The 22,828-nt window shown below is 39.0% G+C and overlaps 1 protein-coding gene across 2 annotated transcripts in view; it reads left to right on the top strand.

Moving 5' to 3' along the window:
* Window positions 1-7,350: 7,350 nt before the first annotated feature.
* LOC102976649 (desmocollin-2) overlaps window positions 7,351-22,828 on the top strand; it is a 32,586-nt gene continuing 17,108 nt past the window's right edge. The window contains exons 1-7 of one of the 2 annotated variants that reach the window (XM_024120631.3): window positions 7,351-8,203; window positions 14,720-14,804; window positions 15,705-15,904; window positions 17,004-17,123; window positions 18,410-18,565; window positions 20,040-20,184; window positions 21,178-21,344. In XM_024120631.3, coding sequence (XP_023976399.1) covers window positions 8,135-8,203; window positions 14,720-14,804; window positions 15,705-15,904; window positions 17,004-17,123; window positions 18,410-18,565; window positions 20,040-20,184; window positions 21,178-21,344 — 942 coding nt within the window. In that variant the 5' untranslated portion in view covers window positions 7,351-8,134. The remainder of the gene's footprint in view (window positions 8,204-14,719; window positions 14,805-15,704; window positions 15,905-17,003; window positions 17,124-18,409; window positions 18,566-20,039; window positions 20,185-21,177; window positions 21,345-22,828) is intronic. The other variant, XM_055080372.1, reaches the window with a different exon arrangement.

The following is a 22,828-nucleotide window of genomic DNA, read 5'->3' as shown; positions in this document are numbered from 1 at the left end:
GACTCCCTGGTTTCTTTCTTGAGTAAGTGCAAGGATCATGAAACCATTGACCACAATGAGGAGAGAAGCAAAGCAGTTCTGTTCTGGAAAGATAATGGTTTCAGTTTGGGATATTCTGAACTTGAGGTATTTATGGGAGTTCCAGGAAGGTACTTCTGGTTTCAAATCTGGAAAGAAAGAACACACTTGAGGCCCTCCACCTCCTCTTCCCACTCTTTATTACTTAATACCCGTGTAATCCATCCCCAAATACTGGAAGTTCATTTAGTGCAGGGACACTTTTTCTCTGGCTTCCTATCTAAGTAACTAGTGGTATAAATACTTTTTCCCTCATGAATATTCAAAGCATCTTTTCTTTTCTCTGCTCAGTGAGAACTGGCTAGACATCCCCCTTACACCTCTTTCCTTCTCCCCCTCTCAATCCCCCACTCTACTGGGTGAAAGAAAATGAATGTGAGAAAAGATGTGAATTATATCTGGATAAATTTGTTATTAAAAAAAGAAAGAAAAGAAATGAAAGAGAAGGCGAGCTCAGAGAATGAGAAGATGGTTTATTTTATTTATGTGGCGATGGTTGCTGTTGTTGAGGAGTAGAAAGTGAGAAGTAGGAAAAAGGTACCTTTAAATTTTCAGGAAACAGCAGCAAACTCTATAAAGGGCACTCAGAATGCTACCCATGGGAAGAAAGCATTTTTAAGAAGGTTACTAGGTATTAAGAATACCCCCTGAAAAGGCTAGCATCGGGGAGCAGGCAATTTCCACTTTACCCTCTTGAGTTCTCGTGCTGGACTAATAACAAAATTGGCACATGACAGATAACAGGAGAAAGAGAAACATTTTAATTTGTATGCACAGAAGTGTCATAGAAATGGACCTAAGAAGTGGCCAAAGCAGGCAGCTTTTATACGTTTTAGGCAAAGAAACAATAAATTTGTGAGGAATTGACAGGACAAAGACACTTAGGTTTTGGGTGCTTAATGAGTAAAGAATCTAAACAGAATTTGGGCTTGGGGTAGTAAATTAAAGAAGTAACAAGGTTGGTTTATACACGATCTCAGCCCAAATTCCCTGTCTCTGGCGATAGGGGTGTCCTTCTACCTCCAGATACAGGAGGGCACCTTTCACAGGAGATTCATTTCCTGCTTTCAGCGAGACAGAAAGGAGGGTTAGAGTGTCCCTCTCGCATTGGCCATTTCTTCAATAACTTTAACTCAAAATAATCACTACGCCATGGTGGCATATTTGGGGATGGGCTGCCCTGAGCCTCAACACTGGAAAAGGTTTGAAGTACTTGAACAGGTTTTCTTTTTTTTGGACTGCGTTTCCTAGAAAGCCCACTCTGCTGGGACTGGACCCAGGGTTGGCGTAGGCTAAGAACACTAACATGGTAGCTGGCCAGGTAAATGTTTGGGGAATGACTGGATTTGTTTTTGTTTTCAGTTTTATTGAGGTATTATTGACAAAACTGGTGTGCATAAAGTGTACAATGTGATTATTTAATATCTGTATATTTTATGACATGATTATTAGAATTAAGTTAACTAACACATCCATCAACTCATATACTTAAGAAGGCTTGCACCCTTTGACCAGATCTCCCTATTTCCCTACCTCCCAGACCCCCTGGTAACAACATTTTAATCTTCATCAAGATATCTATATAGATCTATAGCTCTGTGTATCTATCTATCATCTATCTATCTATCTATCTCTATATCTATATTTTTTAGCTGGCTTCCCCAAAACCAAATAGATGAAAAAATTAACCACAGTTAAATAAATTACTATTACTTTCCTTGCTATTACTTTCTTTGGAGTGAGTTACATAGAATTGTCTCTGTGAACTGCAATTACATTTCCATGCCTGTAATTACAAATCAATGTTGTAATTAGGAATTTGTTTTGTTTATATACACTTGGGGAAGATAGAGATGGATTAAATGATGGCATAGGAGAGAAGGAACAGATTGCTGGAGCAATGTTCTCAAGGAGGTGGGAGGAGATGGGAATGAATGCCCAAGTGTACAAGCTGACCTTAGCCATGAACAGAGGCAGTTCTTCTACAGTATAGAAGAAAAGCCCGTGTATAATATATATGGCACAGATGCAGACAGGTGGGTAGGTGTGTGGAAGCTTGTAGTATTCCTTGATAATTTCTATTTTGTATGTGAAATTGAAAGCTAAATCAGTAAAGGAAACTAAGGATAAAGGAGGGTGTTTGGGAGGTTTGAGCAGAAAAAAGGAGATATGAAAATATTGCCAATGAGAAAAGGGAAGTGAATGGACTAGGCAAATATAGTGAGACTGCTGGGCCTACTTAAGATACTGATCATGACCTTAAAGTGGAACTCCTGAACTTGGATATGAGTTTTATCTGCAGCCACATTCAACTTTGAGTGTGTAGCGGTTGGGAGGGTGGAGAGGTTAGATTTAATCAGGGAGTCACTTTGACAAGGAAGCATCAGATTCCTAATTTTTGTCAGTCCAACAGGTGTAAAGGATATTTTATGATTTTAAAATGCACTTCTCTGGTTTCTTAAAATATACTTTGTAGGCTTTGGGATTCCTTTATTGTAAAATGCCTGGTCATACCCTTTGCCCATTTTTTTCTATTGTGGTTCCTGTCATGTGTTAGAATTCTTTGCACATTCTAGATATTATTACCTTGTCTGTTTTAGTCATAACGAATGTATTCTCCCAATCTATCGCCTATTATCTTTATTCATGGTGTCCTTTGTTGAATAGAAAGCCTGAATTTTAATGTAATCAAATGTATCTTTCAAAATTTTCTTTATGGTATATGCTTTTTGGGTGTTGTTTTAAAAATCTTTCTCTACCCCTGGGTCATATAGATGTTCTATATTGTCTTCCATTAACTTATGTCTTTGTCACCACAGGAAGTTTATCCCATCTGGAGGCCACTCTGTACATGATGTTAACTAGGGAATCAGTTCTCTTTTTCTCTAATAAAGAATCAGTTTTCCTAACGACACCACTAAATAAATTCTTCCTTTTTCAGTGGTGTGTGCTGTCCACACTTTTATCATATATTAAGTTCCTATTTCTGCACTGGTCTCTTTCTGAATTTTAAAACTCTTTAGCCTATTTGTCTGTGCTTGTGCAAAAACCATACTAGAAATTCTTGGTAAGCCCAGCTCACATTTTAACAAATATACTAATACATGTCCATCATGTTTGAGATCAGATTAGGAACACTCACCCTGCTAAATTTGACTCAAAACATCATTTTAGTAGGCCAATAAATATTAAAATTAGAAAAACAAAGAATTACTTACCAAAAAAACCTCCCAGGAGTCATTCATTCATTTATTCATTTACTCACTCATTCAACAGTTATTTATTAGGCATCTACGATGTGCCAGGATTCATGCTGGTTAGTGCCAGGGATACAGGGAGAACCAAAAAAGGTCAAGTGCAGTCATGAAAATGTATGGTCTTTGGTGAAAAACAAATATTAATCAAATAATTACTCAAATTTAACATTGTAATTGTGACAAGTGCTCTAAAGAACAGGGAGCTATTTAATGAGGAAGATTTGACCTGATCAGAGAGGGATTTGACCTGGTGGGAGAGAAAATAAAAGTTGCTATTTATAGGATGGGTCAGGCCAGAGACAGAAGAAAGTTCCAGGTAAGGGAAGAACATATACAAAACACCCATGGTAGAAGGAGCCTCTCGAGTACAGATCTGAAAAAGTGCAAACGTGTCTGTGTGTGGCAATATTTAGAAGTCAGGTCGAGCAGAGGAATCCAAGCAAGGAGAATGCACAGACCCAGCCAGCAAGGGAAGAAGAAAACAGGAAAAACAGAAGACATGACTGTCAAAGAAGCCAAGAGCAAATATGTTCTAAGTGAAGTGATCTCACAAAACAATGAGTTTCCTGTCCCTAGGTCCGTTTCAGAATTTAACACATAAATTTTAGTCGGTGATTTTTCATCCTTATAGAACACTTTTTATGTATCATTTTGCACTTAACTTGAGATTAGTCTTTTATTCTTTTTCTTTTGTTTTCGGTACGCGGGCCTCTCACTGTTGTGGCCTCTCCCGTTGCGGAGCACAGGCTCAGTGGCCATGGCTCACGGGCCCAGCCGCTCCGCGGCACGTGGGATCTTCCCGGACCGGGGCACGAACCCGTGTCCCTTGCATCGGCAGGCGGACTCTCAACCACTGCGCCACCAGGGAAGCCCTAGTCTTTTCTTTTACAAAAGAGTCAGCATGAGGTGAATAGCAGGTGGAGAGTACTTGTTCAGCCCAGTTGTACCTCCTTAGGCGTTTCCTTCGAGCACATGCCCTTTCTGTTTGGTTCACCACAGCATTCCCAGGGCTGAGAAAATGCCTGAGACATAGTTGATACTGAATAAATACTTGTCAAACGAGTTAGCAAAGCAAATAATTGAAAATTCTGTGGTTTTAAGGATATATTTGTTCACAGCACTCCAGAGTGGCACATGTCAATGGCATTCTATTAAAGGCAAGAGCAGACACGGTCGTGTTCAACACAACTGCCTCAGAATTCATTCATTGGCTTGTTTATTAATAGAGGGTCTTTTAAGTGAAAGTACTTCAATAAGAACTGATTGTTTATTTCACACTCTATCCCTTATTTATTTCAAAAATATATTTTGAAAGGTAATGGAAGTTAAATTTGATTAGTACACTCTTTTATTGAGGACAATTTTGAAGAGAACTTCAAAGAAATACGGCAGCATTAAAAAATAAATATTTTATTTATCGAACAAGGCAGCACTTAAAAAGCTTTTCTCCCATCATAGAAGAATTCTGATGGTCCTTGCCCTAAGAAGCTCACAGTGTAAAATGAGAGATAGAAAAAGTGAACAGAATTTCTATTCAATATGTTAACTGCAATACTAGGAATGCATGCCAAGAGGGCTATGGGAATACAGGGTAGACATTCAATAAGTGTTTGTTAAATGTTGAAAAAAAATTGGTCCCAGTTTTCAGTAAGTACAAAACTAGCGCGAGCTGCGGCATCTCATTTTAGTATTGCATAGTTAATCCTTCTGAATCAGATGAGGTCTGGGGGTCGTGTTGGGGAGAAGGAGCCTGAAGGATTTGGGAGTGGTGGGTGAATTAACACTGGGGTTCAGCCCTAGACCAGTACCTGAGGAAAGAGGAAGAACAGGAACTAGGGAACTGTCATAAGGATGAAGTCGGGTGGGCGATGCGTGGGTTGTAAAGGTATGGTAGCAGTGGACAGAAGAGGGATACCCATATTAACCAACATTCATGGAGCTCTTAGAATATGCTAGGTTTTATTCTGCATCATTTAATCTTGTAACAACTCTGAGAGGTAAATAGTCTAATTGTGCTCATTTTATTATGGTTATCTGATGTTTTCCTCTTCACTTTCACCTGTAAAGTAACTAGACAATGTCCTTCAACCTCATTTTTTCCCCCTTAGGTCTGTTTCCTTTGCTTTGAGGTTCCATTCTGTGTCATTGGCCACGCCAAGATAGAGGCACCCTAAAGATCACGTGTCCACATGGACCCTTCTCCCCAGGCTTCAACAGTGGAATTATACAGCTCAAAGAGAGCTGTCCCTGTGTACATATCAGTAAGTGGTATTTTTTTGTTGCCATTAATATGTTCAGTTTCCGGTTTCTGAAATTAGAAAACTGTGAAGCTAGGTTGCAGAGCTGTGCCCCAAGTGCCTTGGGTTGCTGTTTGTTCAGTTTTTTAAGGACAACTCTGGTTCTGACTTTCTACTTGGAAAGAAACGCCTATTTCCAGCCAACTTCTCAAAAATAAGCCAAAGGAGTCTAAGTAGTTTAATTTTAGATGTGGAAGGTGCCACAGACAGCATCTAGCATTACTTTAATTATCTTACTTAACAAACAGGAGTGCTGAGCGCTAAGGTTACATGAGCGGCCCAAGACACAAAGGAACTTGGTCCTGACTTTTGGTCTGGTGCACCCTTCGCTATAGGAGAATGGAAAACCAGTTCAAGTCAGCAAAATCATCTTCACAGCCAAAAGACATACTTAAAAATTTCATCTTCCCATATTTCATTGTCTCTTCAAATTTATACCTGTTGTTTCAAGATTTTATTATAGAAGAATCTATTTCAGAAGCCATATAGTCTAATTTAAATCTATTAAATTAATTGGGCCCCTTGTTTAGAGTTTATAATTCATTTCTTTGTTTAAAAAATCACAATGAAACAAACAAATCACCACCTTAGTAGCCTCAATCAGTCACGTAATGTGAAAGATGAAAATAAATATCTAAGGCGAATTCTTTTCAAATCGCTCTTCTCCCCTTTTCTGGAATGTGGAAAAACATAAGCTACCCTTAGGCATTAAAGGTTGAGAGGTAGGCAAGAGTTTGGAAATGTCCCATTGTCAAGGGCTACGATGACAGCCTGAGTAGATTTCTTAAACCTGAAACTAGCTTGCTTCTCTTCCTCTGGAAAGCGTCACGCTAGAGATCATGATATCTTCATTAATAGGATGAGGTGTGTTTATGAAAGCATTGCTGGAAAAAACATGAGGGTTAAAAAATTATGGAAACAGAAGGATGTCAACCATAGTCTCATACTGATGACCCAGGCTTATTTTACAAGCAAAGTTTCAATGATTAATTTTATATGTATGGAGACAACAGAACAGCTCATTATGTGTCATTCAGTGATAAAATAGAGCATGGGACTAATACATAGAATGTATCGCAGGTACTATTTGACAGTACTTTTGAATTTACGTATATGGTCAATATTATAATAATTTTGGCTCTGTGTATAATGCTGTTAGGACTGTACATGTTTTCAAGAGCTGAAATGTATCACGGCTGGCTTTTCAAACAAGTTTTCTCCACACATCCCTGTGGAGACAAACCAAATGAAATGGAACAGACAAGTTTCTCCTTTGTGGTCAGAATTCCCTGGTTTAAGCCGTTATTGAAAAGAGGTGCAGGAGGATGAGTCAGAATGCCCTGTCATTGCTTTCTGAACAGCTGCAAGCATACCTCTTTTATATTTTAATCTTCCAGGTTAAGTACTCCTATAATTCATCTAGTTTAAGTATACTTCAAACCAAAACATACACTTTATCCTATTCTTTTTCTTTTCTTACCACGAACTCTGGTTTTTATGGTGGGAAGGGAAGAGAGAAATCTCAGACGTCCAGGAGTCCAATTTAGGAGGTAAGTTACAAGAAGGTCAGTGGTTGTCTTTAACTGTGACAAAGGAGGGTCTTGGAGGAAATCAGTAGGCCCACATTTAACCAACGTCTACAAGATGTATTTTCCGTAGTAACTCACCCTTGATGCCTGGATTCCCTTATTTTAATTGATTAATTATTGTAATTTCCCTGTATCATTGCTATACTGGCCATGACATTTCTGTTAAAAAAAAAAGACAAACAACAACAACCAAACTAGACCCCAAGAAAGGTGTGCCACAGATGAAACCTCTGTCTGAATTGCACTTGGATGTCTGCAGTAAATTAACTCCAGCAAAGAGTGTATAAAACAGTCTACCTGGGGTCAACCCTCTAATAGGCGGGCCTTAGTTAGCCGTGACACAAAACGCGACCTCTCCAGCTCCCAGGCGGCCTTTGCGGGTCTGAAACTGGCCGCTGCGCACGGGGCGGAGTCGAGGCCGCGAGCGCGCCCCCTCCTGCGGCAGGACGCGCTCGGGGACCGAGTCTCTGTACAGTCAGGGCTTCTGCTGGGCAGGGTCGGCTGTTAATCCTCAAGGTGGATACCGGGGCGGTGGGGAGATGGGGCATATGGGTGGTGTCCGTCGGTGAGAAACACCTAGCGCAGAAAAAGGGTGGCGGCCAGAGGGAGTTCCCACCTGTTGGCGTTCTTCCAGAAATGAAGACTTGAGAAAATACCAAGGAGGGGCCGATCGGTGTCCTTCGGACGCGCCTGGAACCCCACCCTCGGTCAGAGGAAAAGACCCTGGGGTGAGACGCAGGAGCTTCAGAAAAACCGAGAAGAAAAGCAGCTCCCTCCGCGCGCCACCGCCTCTGCCTCGCACTCCTGCGCGGCCGGCCCAGCCTGCGCCTAGCCCGCGGCCCTTCGCCCGGCTGCGCCTTCCCACCCCGGCCTTCCGGGTGCCTCGGCCGGCGACCTGCCTCCGAGTCCTCCCATGGCGGCAGCGCGACCCACAGGCTCCGCGAGCGGAGCCCTTTGCCGGCAACTCCTGCTGACCCTCGCGGTGAGTGGCTGCCCGGACACCGGTCCCGAGTGGGCGCGCGGACCCATGGGGGGAGGGAGGGGAAACTTTGCGAGCGGGGGTCGGTGGTGGCGGCGGCCCATGCGGGGGGTTCTTGGGCCTGGGACTGGCTGAAAAAAGTGCCGTAGGCTGGGGGAGGGCGGAGGGCAGACAGAGGAGAGCGAGCTGGGGGCCGCGATCCCGCAGGGGCGGAGAAGGGTGTCTCCGGTAGATGTGATCAGCGCAGGCAGATGAGCGGCTGCAAACGCCCATCGCAAACCGTGGCCTCTGGGTACAAGCCGGCGAGCGCCGCGCGCCCCGCGCTGCTCCTCTGCGTCTCGCGCACCTCCCCGGGCGGGGCAGTCCGTTCGACCTCAGTGCGGGGCTCCGGCCGCGGACGAGTGGAGCCGCTGGGCGGATGCGACCGAAATCGCAGGTCCTTGGGTGAAAGGACTAGGCGCCTTTTGACCTTAGTGTGTGAGTGAAGCGGGGAGGGAAGAGCTGGGGCGGGGGCGGTCTCCACCCTCTGCGCCTAAAGATAGTAGATATGGGCCGGCCCTCGGTGGTCCTTGGTACGGTTTCCATTGTTTGTCAGCACGTGAGATTTCATTCCCCTTAAACTTCGGGGAAGTGGCTTTCCCGATCTCTCGCCTCGGAGGCATACAGATTCTCCCCGCTCCCCCATCCCCCGCCAAACCCTCCAGCTCTAGTTTCCTTCCAGCTTTGAAGAAGCCAAAAGCAAAGACCCCAAAGCTGGGAGGGAAAAAGGAGGTGGCCTTATTCGGAAGGGATAGCCCCCCTCCCTGGCAGGAAAGACTGAGATCTCTTTGGGGGACCTCAAGGCATAGGAATCCAGTGCGGGGGGAGCAGCCCCTGGGAGAGTGTGGGATCAGAGGTTCCCCAGTCAGGGCTTGGGTCCCCTGGAAGGACAAAATTTACATAGACCAAGTACAGAGGGCTAAGCGGGTAGTGTCCTTTCACGCTGAGCTGCAGGCGTTAGGGCTCCAGTCCCTAACCCTGAAGGACAAAAGGGGACGAGCCTGGAGAACAGAGAGGGAGGATTCCTTCTGGGAGGGGTGCAACTGGCGGCGGGAAATATCCGTGTAATTTCCCTTACTCTACCGCTCTCATTTTACAACGAAATCCTGAAATTTTTAACTAATGAAATTGTAGTTGTTACTATTATTAGAATGCCTTTCCCATGGAACTCCAGGGACTTCAAACCCTTAACTAAATTCCCGGGGCACATTAATAACATACAAAGGGCCGGGTGCACAGCAAGTAATAGTTCACAGCTGAGGAAATCAAGAAGGGAGTAAATAACGGTCGTAAGATACGTCCTTGATGACAAAAGGAACGGATTTTGGTTAGATTCTTAATAAAGTTGACTTTTTTTTTTGACACTTCTTTTTAAACATTGCCCTTGAAGGAAAAGGCATGATTAGGCACGGGTACTAAAAGGCACAGGCCATAAATAGCTTTGCTCTTATATACTGACACACACAACTTTCTGTGTGTTCTCAGTTCCTTTTTAGAAGAAAGCAGATATAAGGGAATAAACTAAAGTTGAATAATCCTCATTCTTTGGCCTTCCTTAGCTTCAAAGCTGGATAGGCCAGAAGTGGGGTGGCTGTGGCCACCCCCCTCATCCTACTGCATTCTGGGTGGAAGGCTTGGTGGGTCTTAAGATGTTCTGATGCTCATGTGCATGTCTGTGCAAAGTCCTGCTAGCCTCAGATGCTTGTTGTGGTTGTGAGCCTCATGTGTGATAGACGTGTAAAGAAGAGTATGGGCTTCCCTGGTGGCGCAGTGGTTGAGAGTCCGCCTGCCGATGCAGGGGACGCGGGTTCGCGCCCCGGTCCGGGAGGATCCCACATGCCGCGGAGTGGCTGGGCCCGTGAGCCGTGGCCGCTGAGCCTGCGCGTCCGGAGCCTGTGCTCCGCAACGGGAGAGGCCACAGCAGTGAGAGGCCCACGTACCGCAAAAAAAAAAAAAAAGTAGAAATAGCTAATCCTTTACATGGGGTGAATAAATAATTCACCAAGTAGAAACGTTACTAAATAAAAATGGCTTGGGGTACACCCCTTACATTTCCTCTTCCCCATGCACCCGAGTAATCCTTCACCCTTCTGTGAATCAGCTTCTCCCAACTTCCTCATCTTGCCTCACCTCACACATTTGGTGACCACTTGAACGCTGCCTCTACCTAAACACCTAATGAAGTTTCTGTCTCTCTGAGGTCATCAGGGATCTCCACTGCTAAATCGAAATCATTCCTTATACAATTCCATCTTGTGGTTGGAGCTCTTCTAAATCAAGGAGTCCAGCATGAACATGGACCTGAAAAACCATAAAGTAATAAAAATGCCCTATAAAATATTTCAGCCTTACTCATAATAAGGAAAGATGAATTTAAAACTACATTGGTTGTAAAGCAATTATACTCTAATAAAGATGTTAAAGGAAAAAAGAAAAAAAATGGTCCATATAAAAAAAATCTTTAAAAAAACAAATAAATAAATAATTTTAAAAATGGTATTACAAAAAAAAAAAGAAATACATTGAAATGTCATTTCTCATTTGGCAAACATCCAAAAGTTTGACAACAGGCTCTGTAGGCAAGAATGTGGAGAAATAGAAACTAATAAATGGCTAGTGAGTGTTAAGAAAAAGTTACAACCTCTATGGTCTATATACAGTTGTAACAAATGTAAATAGAAACTGTTTTACTTCTTCCTTTCCAATTTATATGCATCTACTCTCTTTCCGTCTATTCATATACCAAATACTGCATTGTTTTAATTATTGAGACTTCATAAGACCTTTCAGTATCTGCTAAAGCTAATATCCTTTCACTGCTTTTCTTTTTCATAATTTTTCTATCTTTAATTGTTTATTTTTCCTTATTACATTTTATATCAGCTTGTCTAGTTCCAGAAAAAATATTGATGGGATTTTTACTGGGATCATAAACTTTATAATTTAACTTAGTATAAATTGATATACTTATGTTGTTGATTTTTTACTATCCAAAATAATAATATATATTTCTTTTGTTCAAGTCTGCTTTTGTGTCCTTCAGAAATATTTTCAGGTTTTTCTCAAATAAACTTTACATGTTTCTGGTTAAGTTTACTTTTTGGTATTCTAATTTTTTATCACTTTTGAAAATGATTTCTTCTTTTCCATTATATTGTTTAACAGATTTTGTTTATGTGTATGATGACTAATGATTTCTGTATTTTATTAGTTTCTGCTCCCTTATGAAATTTTCTTATTGTTTTGTGGTTAATTTCCTTGGGTTTTCCAGATAAATAGTCATATCACATGAAAATAGTGGGGTTTTTTTAACCTCTTTCTTTTCAATTCATATGCCATCTAATATCATTCTCTTGCCTAATATACTTTAATGTAATGTTAGCTGTAAATGATGACCCTTGGGAAGTCTACCTTGTTTCTGAGTTTAGTGAGGCTACTGCTAGTGCTTTTCCATTGATGATGTCATCATAATATAAAATAAAATTATATTGAAGTAGCACTTATCAATTCTTATTGGGGGCACTTTTTAAAAAAGTTTAGCAATGGTTATTGAATTTGGTCAAATGGTTTTCAGCACCTATGGTGCTGATCACATGCCAGGGCTTCTTTAAACTAATTAGTGGCTTGTGTTTCCTAGAACAAATGAGTGATGTGAATGTGGATCACAAATCCATGTGAGGACCAGTTTACTTCTAGCTCACTCTTACAATGAAGGTTTTGCATTTGGGGATCCGGATTAATGTGGACAGATCTTCTCTTAGATCTTAGGCAGGTCTGTGCTTTGATTTCACTCCGCTCTCTTGAGGCCAAAAAGCCAGAATCTAATCTTTTCAGATTAGAAATTGTTTCTGGTTACTACTGTGTTCCAGCTTTATCCTCAGTTTTTGTCTAGCTGGATGTTTTAGGATGGTTTAAAAGCATGTATCCATCATTTTTAGTTTTGGCCTGGGGGTTGGACTGAATGCCCTAGGTCCCATTATTGGAAATGAAAATTGTTCCCCTAATTCATTCGTCACACTGGTCAGAGTTAACCTTATTCAAATAGAAAGCTGCTTAAGTAATTTATCTGCTTAAAACAAATCTTTGGTTTCTTATTATCTTTAGGAAAAAAGATCTATATGTGTACTTTGTTAAGGCTGTTCAGGACCTGTCCCACACCTACTTCTGTGAATCCATTTTAAACTCCCGTCCCTCTTGTGCTATATATGCATCAACCATCGCAAACTGCATTTTCAAGTCTGTGTCATCTCTGGGCCTTTGCAATGTGCAGTTCCTATGTTTGCAGCATACAAGCTCTGCCTCCCTGTGACATGGCTAACTTGTTGCCCCTCTTCACCTGGCTCTTAGAGGAGGCTGGTTCCTAGCGCTCGCCCAAAGCATCCTGTACTTCCCTGTCATAGCTTTTATCCTCCATTATTGAAATTACAAATAAGTCTTTTCCTTGAATTGAATGTTTCATGAGAATCCTTTTTACTGCTCTGTGTCTGGTACATATTAGAACATTCAGTAAGTATTTGTTGAATGCATGAATGACTGGATGTCCAGGATACTGTTATCTGAAATATTGTCTTAATTCGGCCACTTCTCACCTTTTCCATCGTTTTTACCTTAGTCCAAGTCACCACCTCTCCTCTCAGATAGATTCCTCCCAATGGGTCTCCTTGCTTCCACTCTGTCTTCCCCATAGTCTGTTCTCACATGGCCACTGGAATGAGTCTGTGTAAATGCTCACCCCGTGATGCCACTCCACAGTGTCTAAACCTACTGTGCTTCTCTTTGCCCTCAGAATAAAATCTACACTCCTTACTGTGGCCTTTTAGACCCTACATGATATGCCTATGATTGTCTCTTCAATATCATGTCCTCTCACTCTCCTCTCACTGTGTTTACTGCTACGGCCTTCTTTTTGTTCCTTCAACACACCAGGTGAAGTCCCCTCCCAGGGCCTTTGGCCTGGCTTTTCGCTCCACCTGGAAGACTCTTCCCCAGTTAGTGAACTGGTTTGTGTCCTGCTTTCATTCAAGTTTCTGGTCTTTATCACCCTCTCTTCCTGTTTTATTTTTCTCATAACACTTACTCTTGGCATTGTGTGAACTTTGTGCATTTGTGTATTTACTTTTTGTCTCTTAGTGTAAAATAATCTCTGTGAGGTCGAGTTCTCTTTGTTCACCGTAGTAGCCTTTGAACACTTCCTGGCACCTAGGCAAAAACCAAGAAATGTTGGTTGAATGAATCACTGGGTGTATGCCTTCTGTCACCTTGAGCTGGACTCTTCACATGTCTGATTCTACTCCTATTCTCTTTGGGCTATGCAACCAATGAAGATTCTTTTCATCTTTTTATTTCTAATTCAAGTACAGTCTCTTTGTTATGTCCACTCTGAGTTCCAAATGAAATGTAATCTCTGCCATGCTTGGTCCTTCATACATAATTTAAATTAGATACATAAATGGTCTTTAGTGCATTTTGGAAATAAAAATTTTCATCCAAATTTTGATGATTTTAATTTATGTTTATAGACTTTTAAATAACAGGGTAGGGACTTCCCTGGTGGTCCAGCGGTTAAGACTCTGAGCTTCCACTGCAGGGAGTATGGGTTCGATCCCTGGTGGGGGAACTAAGATCCTGCAGGCCGCGCGGTATGACTAAAAAAAGTAAAAGTTTAAATAACAGTGTAAATGCTGGTTGGCTGTTTTGCTTTTCGTCAAAAACCTTTGCAAAAAACTGTGAAACTTTCAGAAGCATCCATTATAAAGTTTCAGAGGGAACAGAATTTATTTTCAGTGTGCTCAAATATATATTGTATGGGAATTGGTTCAGCATAAATCACTAAATCATTTAAATTTTTTAAGTGAAATATTTTTAACACTGACCTTAATTCTCATTATTGAGAACTTCAAAATAAGTTCATATTTCAAAGTCGTGTGCTTATATGCGTGGGGTCATATGTAAATACTTTTTAAGTCACTCCATGGCAATGAGTCAGTGCTTCGCTTTAAAAGCATCGGAATTTTCTTTAGGATATTTTTGATTTGGTACCAAAACTCATAGACAGTTGACAGTTAATTGAAACAACTTGCTGGCGCATTAAATTTGTTTTTGTTTCTCTTTCCTTTTACATACCTGTGCTGCCTTCCTAATAGTTTCCAGTGCTTTCCCACAAAAGGGTGTCATTGGTTTCTCAGTATATCCACTAAGTTAGTGAAATTATTATTGACTTCATTTTACAGACTAGGAAACAAAGCCCAAGAGGCTAAGCAATTCTCTGAGTTTACATGCTTTGTGAGGGAGGGAGCCATGGCTCTTAGTCTGTTGTTTTTATTCTTCTCTTCTATGCAGTTTTTTTCTGAATTCTTAATCCAGTGTATGCTTTTTATTTTATTTTTCTAATTATATAAACAGATTTATAATTATACAAATTTGTATAAACTATGTACACATGAAAAGGCTCTTTTTAATGTATAATACTGATTTTTTTAGATCTTAACATTTGCCTGTGATGCCTGCAAAACAGTGACACTACATGTTCCCTCCAAACTAGATGCTGAAAAATTTATTGGTAGAGGTAAGAAACTACCAAAATATGTAATAAATCCTAATTTGGTATGATCTTGTAAAATTAGTGTAATCTTTAGGAGGATAACTGTATTGGAACTTATAGTTAAAACTAATATAGTACATTCCAATACTTTTTAAAAAATATATATGGTGTCAATCCAATGAACGGAATATTGTACTTTATTGAAATACGTGATTATATAAAGTAGTTAAAATTGTTTAGTTTGAGTAATGAAGTAATTACTAATATTTATGTTAGATGAAGGATATGGTATATGTTATAACACATGTCTGTGAAATTGAGAAATAGTATTGAAACTATTTCTTGAGTTTAAAGGTGTTGTTTTTGGATTTTCATCCTAAAATGTTTTGGTATCTTACAACATTTACTTCCACATATGTTTTTTTCAATTATTTTTTTCATATAACTCAAATGTATACCAAAAGATCAGACCAATGAAGATACAGAATACGATGACTATTCAACAACAGATGCAAAGAGTTCAGTAATAATTTAATGTAATAACTGCCAGTTTTAATCTCTAGATTCTGTTTAACTTATTTTAAGTGTTCTCATGTATTGCTCTGTGGCTAGTTTCAGTTAATAAAGAAGAACTTTTCTGGTGTGAGTTTAGTATTCAAACTGTAGAGTTCACATGCTTTTATTTCAGAACAAATGTCTCTTCTTTAAAGGCTCTGAAGTAGGTATCAGAAGTGATGGATATGTTTAGTTAAGCACAACTTAAATAACCGTATAGTTTCATATGTCCTTTTAACAATGCAAAACTTCCAAGTGTCAGTGTAATTAAAGTTTTTGACTGCTCCACCTCAAATGCATAGCTTACTGTTAAAGCTATATATTGCTTTGTTTTACCTTACAAATGATTGGTCTGTATATTTTCTACAGTTAACCTGAAGGAGTGCTTTAAATCTGCAAATCTAATTCATTCAAGTGATCCTGATTTCCAAATTTTAGAAGATGGTTCAGTCTATACAACAAATGCCATTCTTTTGTCCTCAGCGAAGAGATCTTTTACCCTATTACTTTCCAACACAGAGACCCAAGAAGAGAAGAAAATACTTGTCCTTTTAGAGCAACAAACAAAGGTATACCAAAGTATAAAAATGAAGTATGACGAACTGTTTTCTTCAGGTGTAACTAACATGACCAGGGAAGATGTGAATCAGAAAAGATATGGGATAATTTAGCTTGAAGAAGAATAAAAGCCATGACTCAAGTTAACAGTGTTGAAATGGAGAAGGGCTGTTCAACATAGGTTATCACAGATTATAATTTCTTTTTATTGGGGACATAAAAGGAGAAATTGGGATATGGGACAGCATGAGAACTTGAGATTAGACACAGAGAAGCATTTCTTGATCTTCACTGTGGAATAGGTTTCCAAAACAAGAAACATTATTGCTTAAGATATTTGTATATAACTTGGACTTTGTAGCTTTTAATTATTCAAGAACTCATATGGCATGTTAATGACTTAGGATGGTGTCCTACTCTGGGCAGCAGTATAGGGTCATGACATGGTTAATTACTCTGAGATACATGAGGCATCCAGAGATAGATCTCATGTATCTTAGCCTAATTTTTAGTCTTAGAAAATGGAGGACTATTTTAGGTTAAGGTTTGGACTTCACGCATACTTATGACTTTTTGGCATCCAAGATCAAAATGACTTCATTCAACCACTGGCCATTATTCATGACAGCTGTTTGAGAGTTGTCACCATGTTTCTCTCCTCCTTCTGACACAGATCTCTCTGTTGGTCCCCTGGCTCTTCCTAGTTGCCGGTGAGTGGAAGATGCTTATGCTAAATTTAGAAGGACACCTGTCTACTTACATTCTTTTCATATTTCTCCTCCCATGTTTTTGCATGGCAGTGTGGCAACAGTACAGTTTTTTTTTTTTCCAGTTTTGCTTCTAGGCTTCCAATTTCATCTCTCTTTCTTCCATGTTCCCACCAAGTTATTTTCTCAAGAGGATTGCTGTGATAACAGTTAGGGCAAGGATTTCTTTGTTATTTTTTTTCTAGTATTGACATTTCATTTGGTTTTCAAGCACTACCATGGTCTTACGTCTCCCCAGCTAATCCTCATGAGAGGAGAAAGCTGTATCAGAGTTTTAAAGTTTGAAAATAAAGTATTTGTTGGCTTTATTTATTATTAATATTTTTTTGTCTTCTAAATTGAGGTACTGAGGAAAAGGCGTTCTCAAGAAAAAGTTCTAATACGTGCCAAGAGAAGATGGGCTCCTATTCCTTGTTCAGTGCCTGAGAATTCCTTGGGTCCTTTCCCACTTTTTCTTCAACAGGTATAATTTACTTTCCTTCCACTGTGAGAGTCTATGGTTTCCATCTTTGTAAAAAATTTAGACAATGAGTATGCAGTTATTTAAAAAGTATCTGTGTATGAATATATGGGTGAGTATGTCTACCATATGTTTCAATATATGGTATAAATGCATCTCTCTATACCTACGTATACTTTTTTTTTTTGCAGTTTTAGTCATGCAAAAGCCATTTATAAAACTGTAAAACCCATATAGCACTCTCAAACACATGCTTCCTTAATGAAATTTCATATCATCAAGGGTATCTCAGAGCCTGGGCATAGTCTAGAAAACCCCAAAACATCTTCCATAACAAAGGATGAAATTGTTGATAACAGGTCAAATGCCATGAAGGGGAAAGAGACGTACACCTTTCCATGGTTTCTTCCCAAGTCCACTGCTTAAATCACACTGGATCCACATTTTCTCTCCCCTGTTTCATTTTTAGTGGAAACCCTAGCAAATCTTCTTGCCTTCCTCCCTTATCAGTGGTCACTACCATTCAGTCTAGCTCTTAGGTCTCTTTTCCCCCAGTTCTTGAAATGGTGAGAGAGAATCCTTGTTTATATCCCACCAACAAATTCAATGCAGCTGAGAAAAGAGCATTTTAAAGTTGAGAAAGAAATTGTTAGAAAATAATTGTTAGTCATCCTAATAGATAAAGATCCTACTAAGAGGATGAAAACAATTTGGAAAAAATTTTCTTTTTGAATCAAATACCAAAGTAGCACACTGGCCAGGATATTATGTCATTTCCATTCTCACTCATTTTCATCCTCCCATTTAGCCCCTATAATAGAGAAGATGCTGAGACATAACAAAAACTAATTAAGGAAACCACTTTCCAAATGTTTGCCCTGCCGACAGCATACTTTAAACCCAGTGTCTCAAATATTATGTTATATATAATAAAACTTCAGGTGTAAAACATTGACAAAAGGGTAACTGTTCATGCTCAGAATACTTTGTTATCTAAGACAGGGAAAGTCCACAATGCTTGATCCATGTTGCTACATGTAGCCTTTAAAGTATTTCTTAGTTATTCTGGAAAGCTAAGATGCTATTACATTACTTTCCTCATGCCTTGCTCTTGAATTTCACAATTATTAGCCTTCCTTATTCTATTGCTGCTTTTCATTCAGACATAATAATAAATTAAAGAGGGCAATTGCTTATTGTAAAATGTCAGTGTGATTGCATAAGTATATAAATGAAAGTTTTGCTGAAATACAAATTAGTCTTTTATGTATATGATGTCTACTTTCTAGGTTCAATCTGATACAGCACAAAACTACACTATTTACTATTCCATAAGTGGGCCTGGAGTTGACAAAGAACCTCTAAATTTATTTTATGTAGAGAGAGATACTGGAAACCTGTTTTGTACTCGTCCTGTAGATCGTGAAAAGTATCCATCTTTTGAGGTAAAGTCTAAAGTTTACATATTGTATTAGTAAAATTAAACTTGGCTATTTCGTCTCTCTTCCTCAATTCATTTACTCTTGACTGTTTTCTGATTTTGGCATCCGTGCTCTGGGTATATCTGATAGTACAGACCTGACTGGCAGCAAAAAGAATTTTATAGAATAAATAGCCTTCGATTCTATTAGATTGCTCTGGGAATTACAGTTTACTATTTTTTTTTTCAAAAGCAAAAAAGAGTACTACTTTGAACAGTAGTTATTTATTAGGCAGAAAAGATCTGTGAACCTCTTTATGGTACTGAGAGTGATACCATAGGAGGTAAGTCAAGTTCAGAAGTTAAGCCTTGGTACCTTTGCAATGAGAGAAATTTGACTTGTGGTGAGCAAGTAAGGAGTGTGGACAGTGCTCAACTAGGATAACTAGGTCTTTTCATCATCTGGGCAACCTCCTGTGGTGGGATGAGCATTAATATATATGAATTTAAACTAATGTGTTGATTTTCCAACAGGAGCTGGTCATTTTGCTTAACTTAGTTTTAATTATTTTATATCTATTTTGGATGACGTAATTACTTAGTTTTAGAATTACTACAACATGACCTTCTAAGTACCTGTGATGGTCTGTTCTTTCTATGATAGCTGTTATGAGAAAAATTGGAATTGAAATTCATATTATAAAATCAAAAGAATAAATCGCGTTCTAGACCCAATTTATAGCCACTCATTTGGTCCATTTCTGACTCCCCCTTTTTAAATTAAAAAATTCTTGGGCTTCCCTGGTGGCGCAGTGGTTGAGAGTCCGCCTGCCGATGCATGGGACACGGGTTCGTGCCCCGGTCCGGGATGATCCCACATGCCGCGGAGCGGCTGGGCCCGTGAGCCATGGCCGCTGAGCCTGCGCGTCCGGAGCCTGTGCTCCGCAATGGGAGAGGCCACAATGGTGAGAGGCCCGCGTACCAAAAAAAAAAAAAAAAAAAAAAAAAAAAATTCTTATGAAGACAGTTATCTAAATACAATCATCAATATGCCTAAAATTCTAATTAGAAAATAAAATAATATCTCAGTTAACTGCACCTGGGGAATTTGGAATCCTAAGAATTCAAAGTCATAAAAGATCCAGAAAATTGTATTTAAAATTCATGCACCTGAAACTTTCAAACAAAACAAAATAGTTCTCAAGACTCTTTCGGGAAAATAATAATAAAAACCATTACACTCATGAACAACAGTACAGCAATGGTGAGGAAACCAAATTTAGCTATGTTATTATATTAGATAAATTTAAACATAAAATGTTACAGTGCACCATGAAATTAACCATCTCTTCTGGCATTAAGGTTATGTTCACATCCAAAAACAGTAACAAATGGTGAAATCCACACTGTGATGCTGAACAGTCTCCAAATGAAAGCCAAAGCGAAAGCAAGTTTGAACCGTATTTTTTTTTTTTTCTTCAATTTTACTCTCTTCACAGCTAGTTGCCTTTGCAACAACTCAGGATGGATATACTCCAGAATATCCACTGACCCTACTAATCAGAATCGAGGATGAGAATGATAACTTCCCAATTTTTACAGAAACAACTTACATTTTTAATGTTTCTGAAAATTGCAGAGTTGGTGAGTACCTACCGTGGCAATATACGGCAACTCAATGTTTCAATTCGTTAGCTGACTTTCACTCTGGCCACTGGGAGGTGGCGCATCCTGCTGCCAAGAACAAGGGACTTGCTAGACAGGTGGCTGTAGGTGGCATTTTACTCTGCCTTTTGCTAGCTGTCTGACATGACCCTGGGCAAGTTTCCTAATCTTGACAAGCCTTGGTTTCCTCATCTGTAAAATGGGATATTAATATACAAGGTTGTTTTGAAAGTTAAATGAAGCACAATATACCTTGAAGGCCAAGCACAGTGCCTAAAAAATAGGAGTGACTCAATGTTACTTTGCCTTCCTGTGTGAGGTAAAATAAATACTTTTAAGAGACCATATTTTCTAAGTAGTCTAAGAATATTTTTAGAATATTCTTTTCTAAAAAAGAATAAGTCTTTGAGCAACGGATGTCTTGGCCTTGAAGAGATCTGGCTGATGTTCTATAGTGATTAAATGATAGACAGTATTCTGGGCATTACCATAAAGGTCATGGAGAATAATATGTTTTCTCAATCTTTTGAAAATTGACCATTTCAGCTAGGAGTCGGAATGCAGATTTTGAGTCTTCCCTTAGAAAGATCTAACTAAACCAAGAATCTTCAGAGCAAACTGACCCATATGATCAATTTAAGTGTAGGCTTACAAATAGAAAAAGGTTAAAGAATAATTGGAATTCTTTAGTCTAGAAATACAAAGGCCATGGAGGGATATTATCAACATTTATAAATTTATACAATAAATACAGTAAATACAAATATGGTCACCAAATTCCAAAATGTTGGAATGCTGGGATATTTAAAAGTAAGTGCTATTTTATATAGAAGTCTGAAAATGTATAAAAGCTATTACTATTATCAAGTACGTGGTCCAAAACTTTTTTGTGGTAGATGGAGAGGAGTCAAATAAAGGGAAAGTTGAAACTGTAAAAGTTTTTGAAATTAAAGAGGATTTTTCTGTATGTAGGTACTACCGTGGGACAGGTTTGTGCAACTGACAAAGATGAGCCTGACACACTGCACACGCGTCTAAGGTACTCCATCATCGAGCAGTTTCCAGCATCACCCACCCTCTTTTCTATGCATCCAACTACAGGTGTGATCACCACATCATCATCTCAGCTAGACAGAGAGGTAACATAAATATTAACAAATAAAGCCTGATTATCACATGGCTACTTAGCAGTACCTGCATATCTCTGTATACCACCTGCAGATGTGCTTTTGAAAAGCATGTTGTGAATCTAATTTAACAAAAATTATTTTAGGTAGGTTGATGGAGGTCATTGACCTTGCAGTGCTCTGATTTTGAACTGCTAATTCATTCTCTCCTGAATTGTATGTTTTGTAAAATCAAATTTCCTAATATAAACATATTTATAGTTGTAAAAAACAAGAAATGTCATATGAAAAGTAAAACTTTCAGAATTTGTGGAATTTTCTTATGTACATATAACAATGCTTCTTTTTCTATCTGTGTCATTTCTTCATCAACAATCTCATCTACACTCTTTCCCCTTAGATAGATTAAATGAAAGTTTATCTGTCTCTGATCTCTGGTTTAACATTTTCAGTTGACTGCTAGAAATCCTTATTTGAACATTTCACAGGTACCTAAGATGCAGTACATCTAGAATTGAATTCTTCTTTCCTTCTAAACATGCTCTCCTTCCCATGTTCTCTAGTTAAAATGCCATTAGTACATTCTTTTCCTTTACAAATTTTTTCTATTGTCACCTTGGATTCATGTTCTCAAAACTGTATTTGTTGTCTCTTCTTGCAGATCAGATTACTTTCCAAAGCATTTGATATTGACTCCAAAGTGATCTTAACATTCACATTCTGTCCATTTCTACTGCAACTACCCCAGTTTAGTAATTGTTCATTTTGTTATTAAACTATTACCTCCTCCACCAAGCCTTTATTCTGGCCTACTTCCTACGTTTATAATCCTTAATCTTAAAATATAGTAATATGTGTTTGTCACATTTTTCTTTGATTCCTAAAACTCATATCAATTCATTTCCTCTCCCTCTCCCATGGATTAGAGAAGTGATCTGCAAATTTTCTGGTCTCAGGACCCCTTTACAGTCTTAAATATTATTGGAAATTCCAAAGATCTTTTGTTTATGTGGGTTATATTTATCGCTATTTAATCTGTAAGTGTTTAAAACTATAAAAGTTTAAACTAGGTATTTATTTACCCAATTAAAATAATATATTACATGTTAATGTAAATAATATTTTTATAAAAAATGATTACACTTCTAAAACAATAAGTAATTTAGTGAGAAGAGTGGCATTATTATGCATTTTCTAAATCTCTTCAATACCTGACTTAATATAAGACCAATGGATTCTCACATCTCCTGCATTCAGTCTGTTATATAGTTTTAGTCGAAGTTTGTAAAGAAAATCCAACATGATATGAAGTTAGAAAAGAGTATTTTAACAGTAATTTCAGATCATTGTGGACATAGGGTGTCCAGCACTGTTCATTGCTGGTCCTTGAGTGAAGCTGGGTGGTGTTGAGATGGAGATCTCTGGGAGATTTTTGCCGTTTGATATTGCGTGGAGCTGGGAGGTCTCTTGTGGACCAGTGTCCTGAGCTTGGTTCT

This window comes from Physeter macrocephalus, chromosome 19 (genome assembly GCF_002837175.3).
Source record: "Physeter macrocephalus isolate SW-GA chromosome 19, ASM283717v5, whole genome shotgun sequence".
Taxonomy (NCBI): domain Eukaryota; kingdom Metazoa; phylum Chordata; class Mammalia; order Artiodactyla; family Physeteridae; genus Physeter; species Physeter macrocephalus.
Note: the sequence above shows the minus strand (reverse complement) of the source record. Positions and strands in the feature narration are given on the sequence as shown.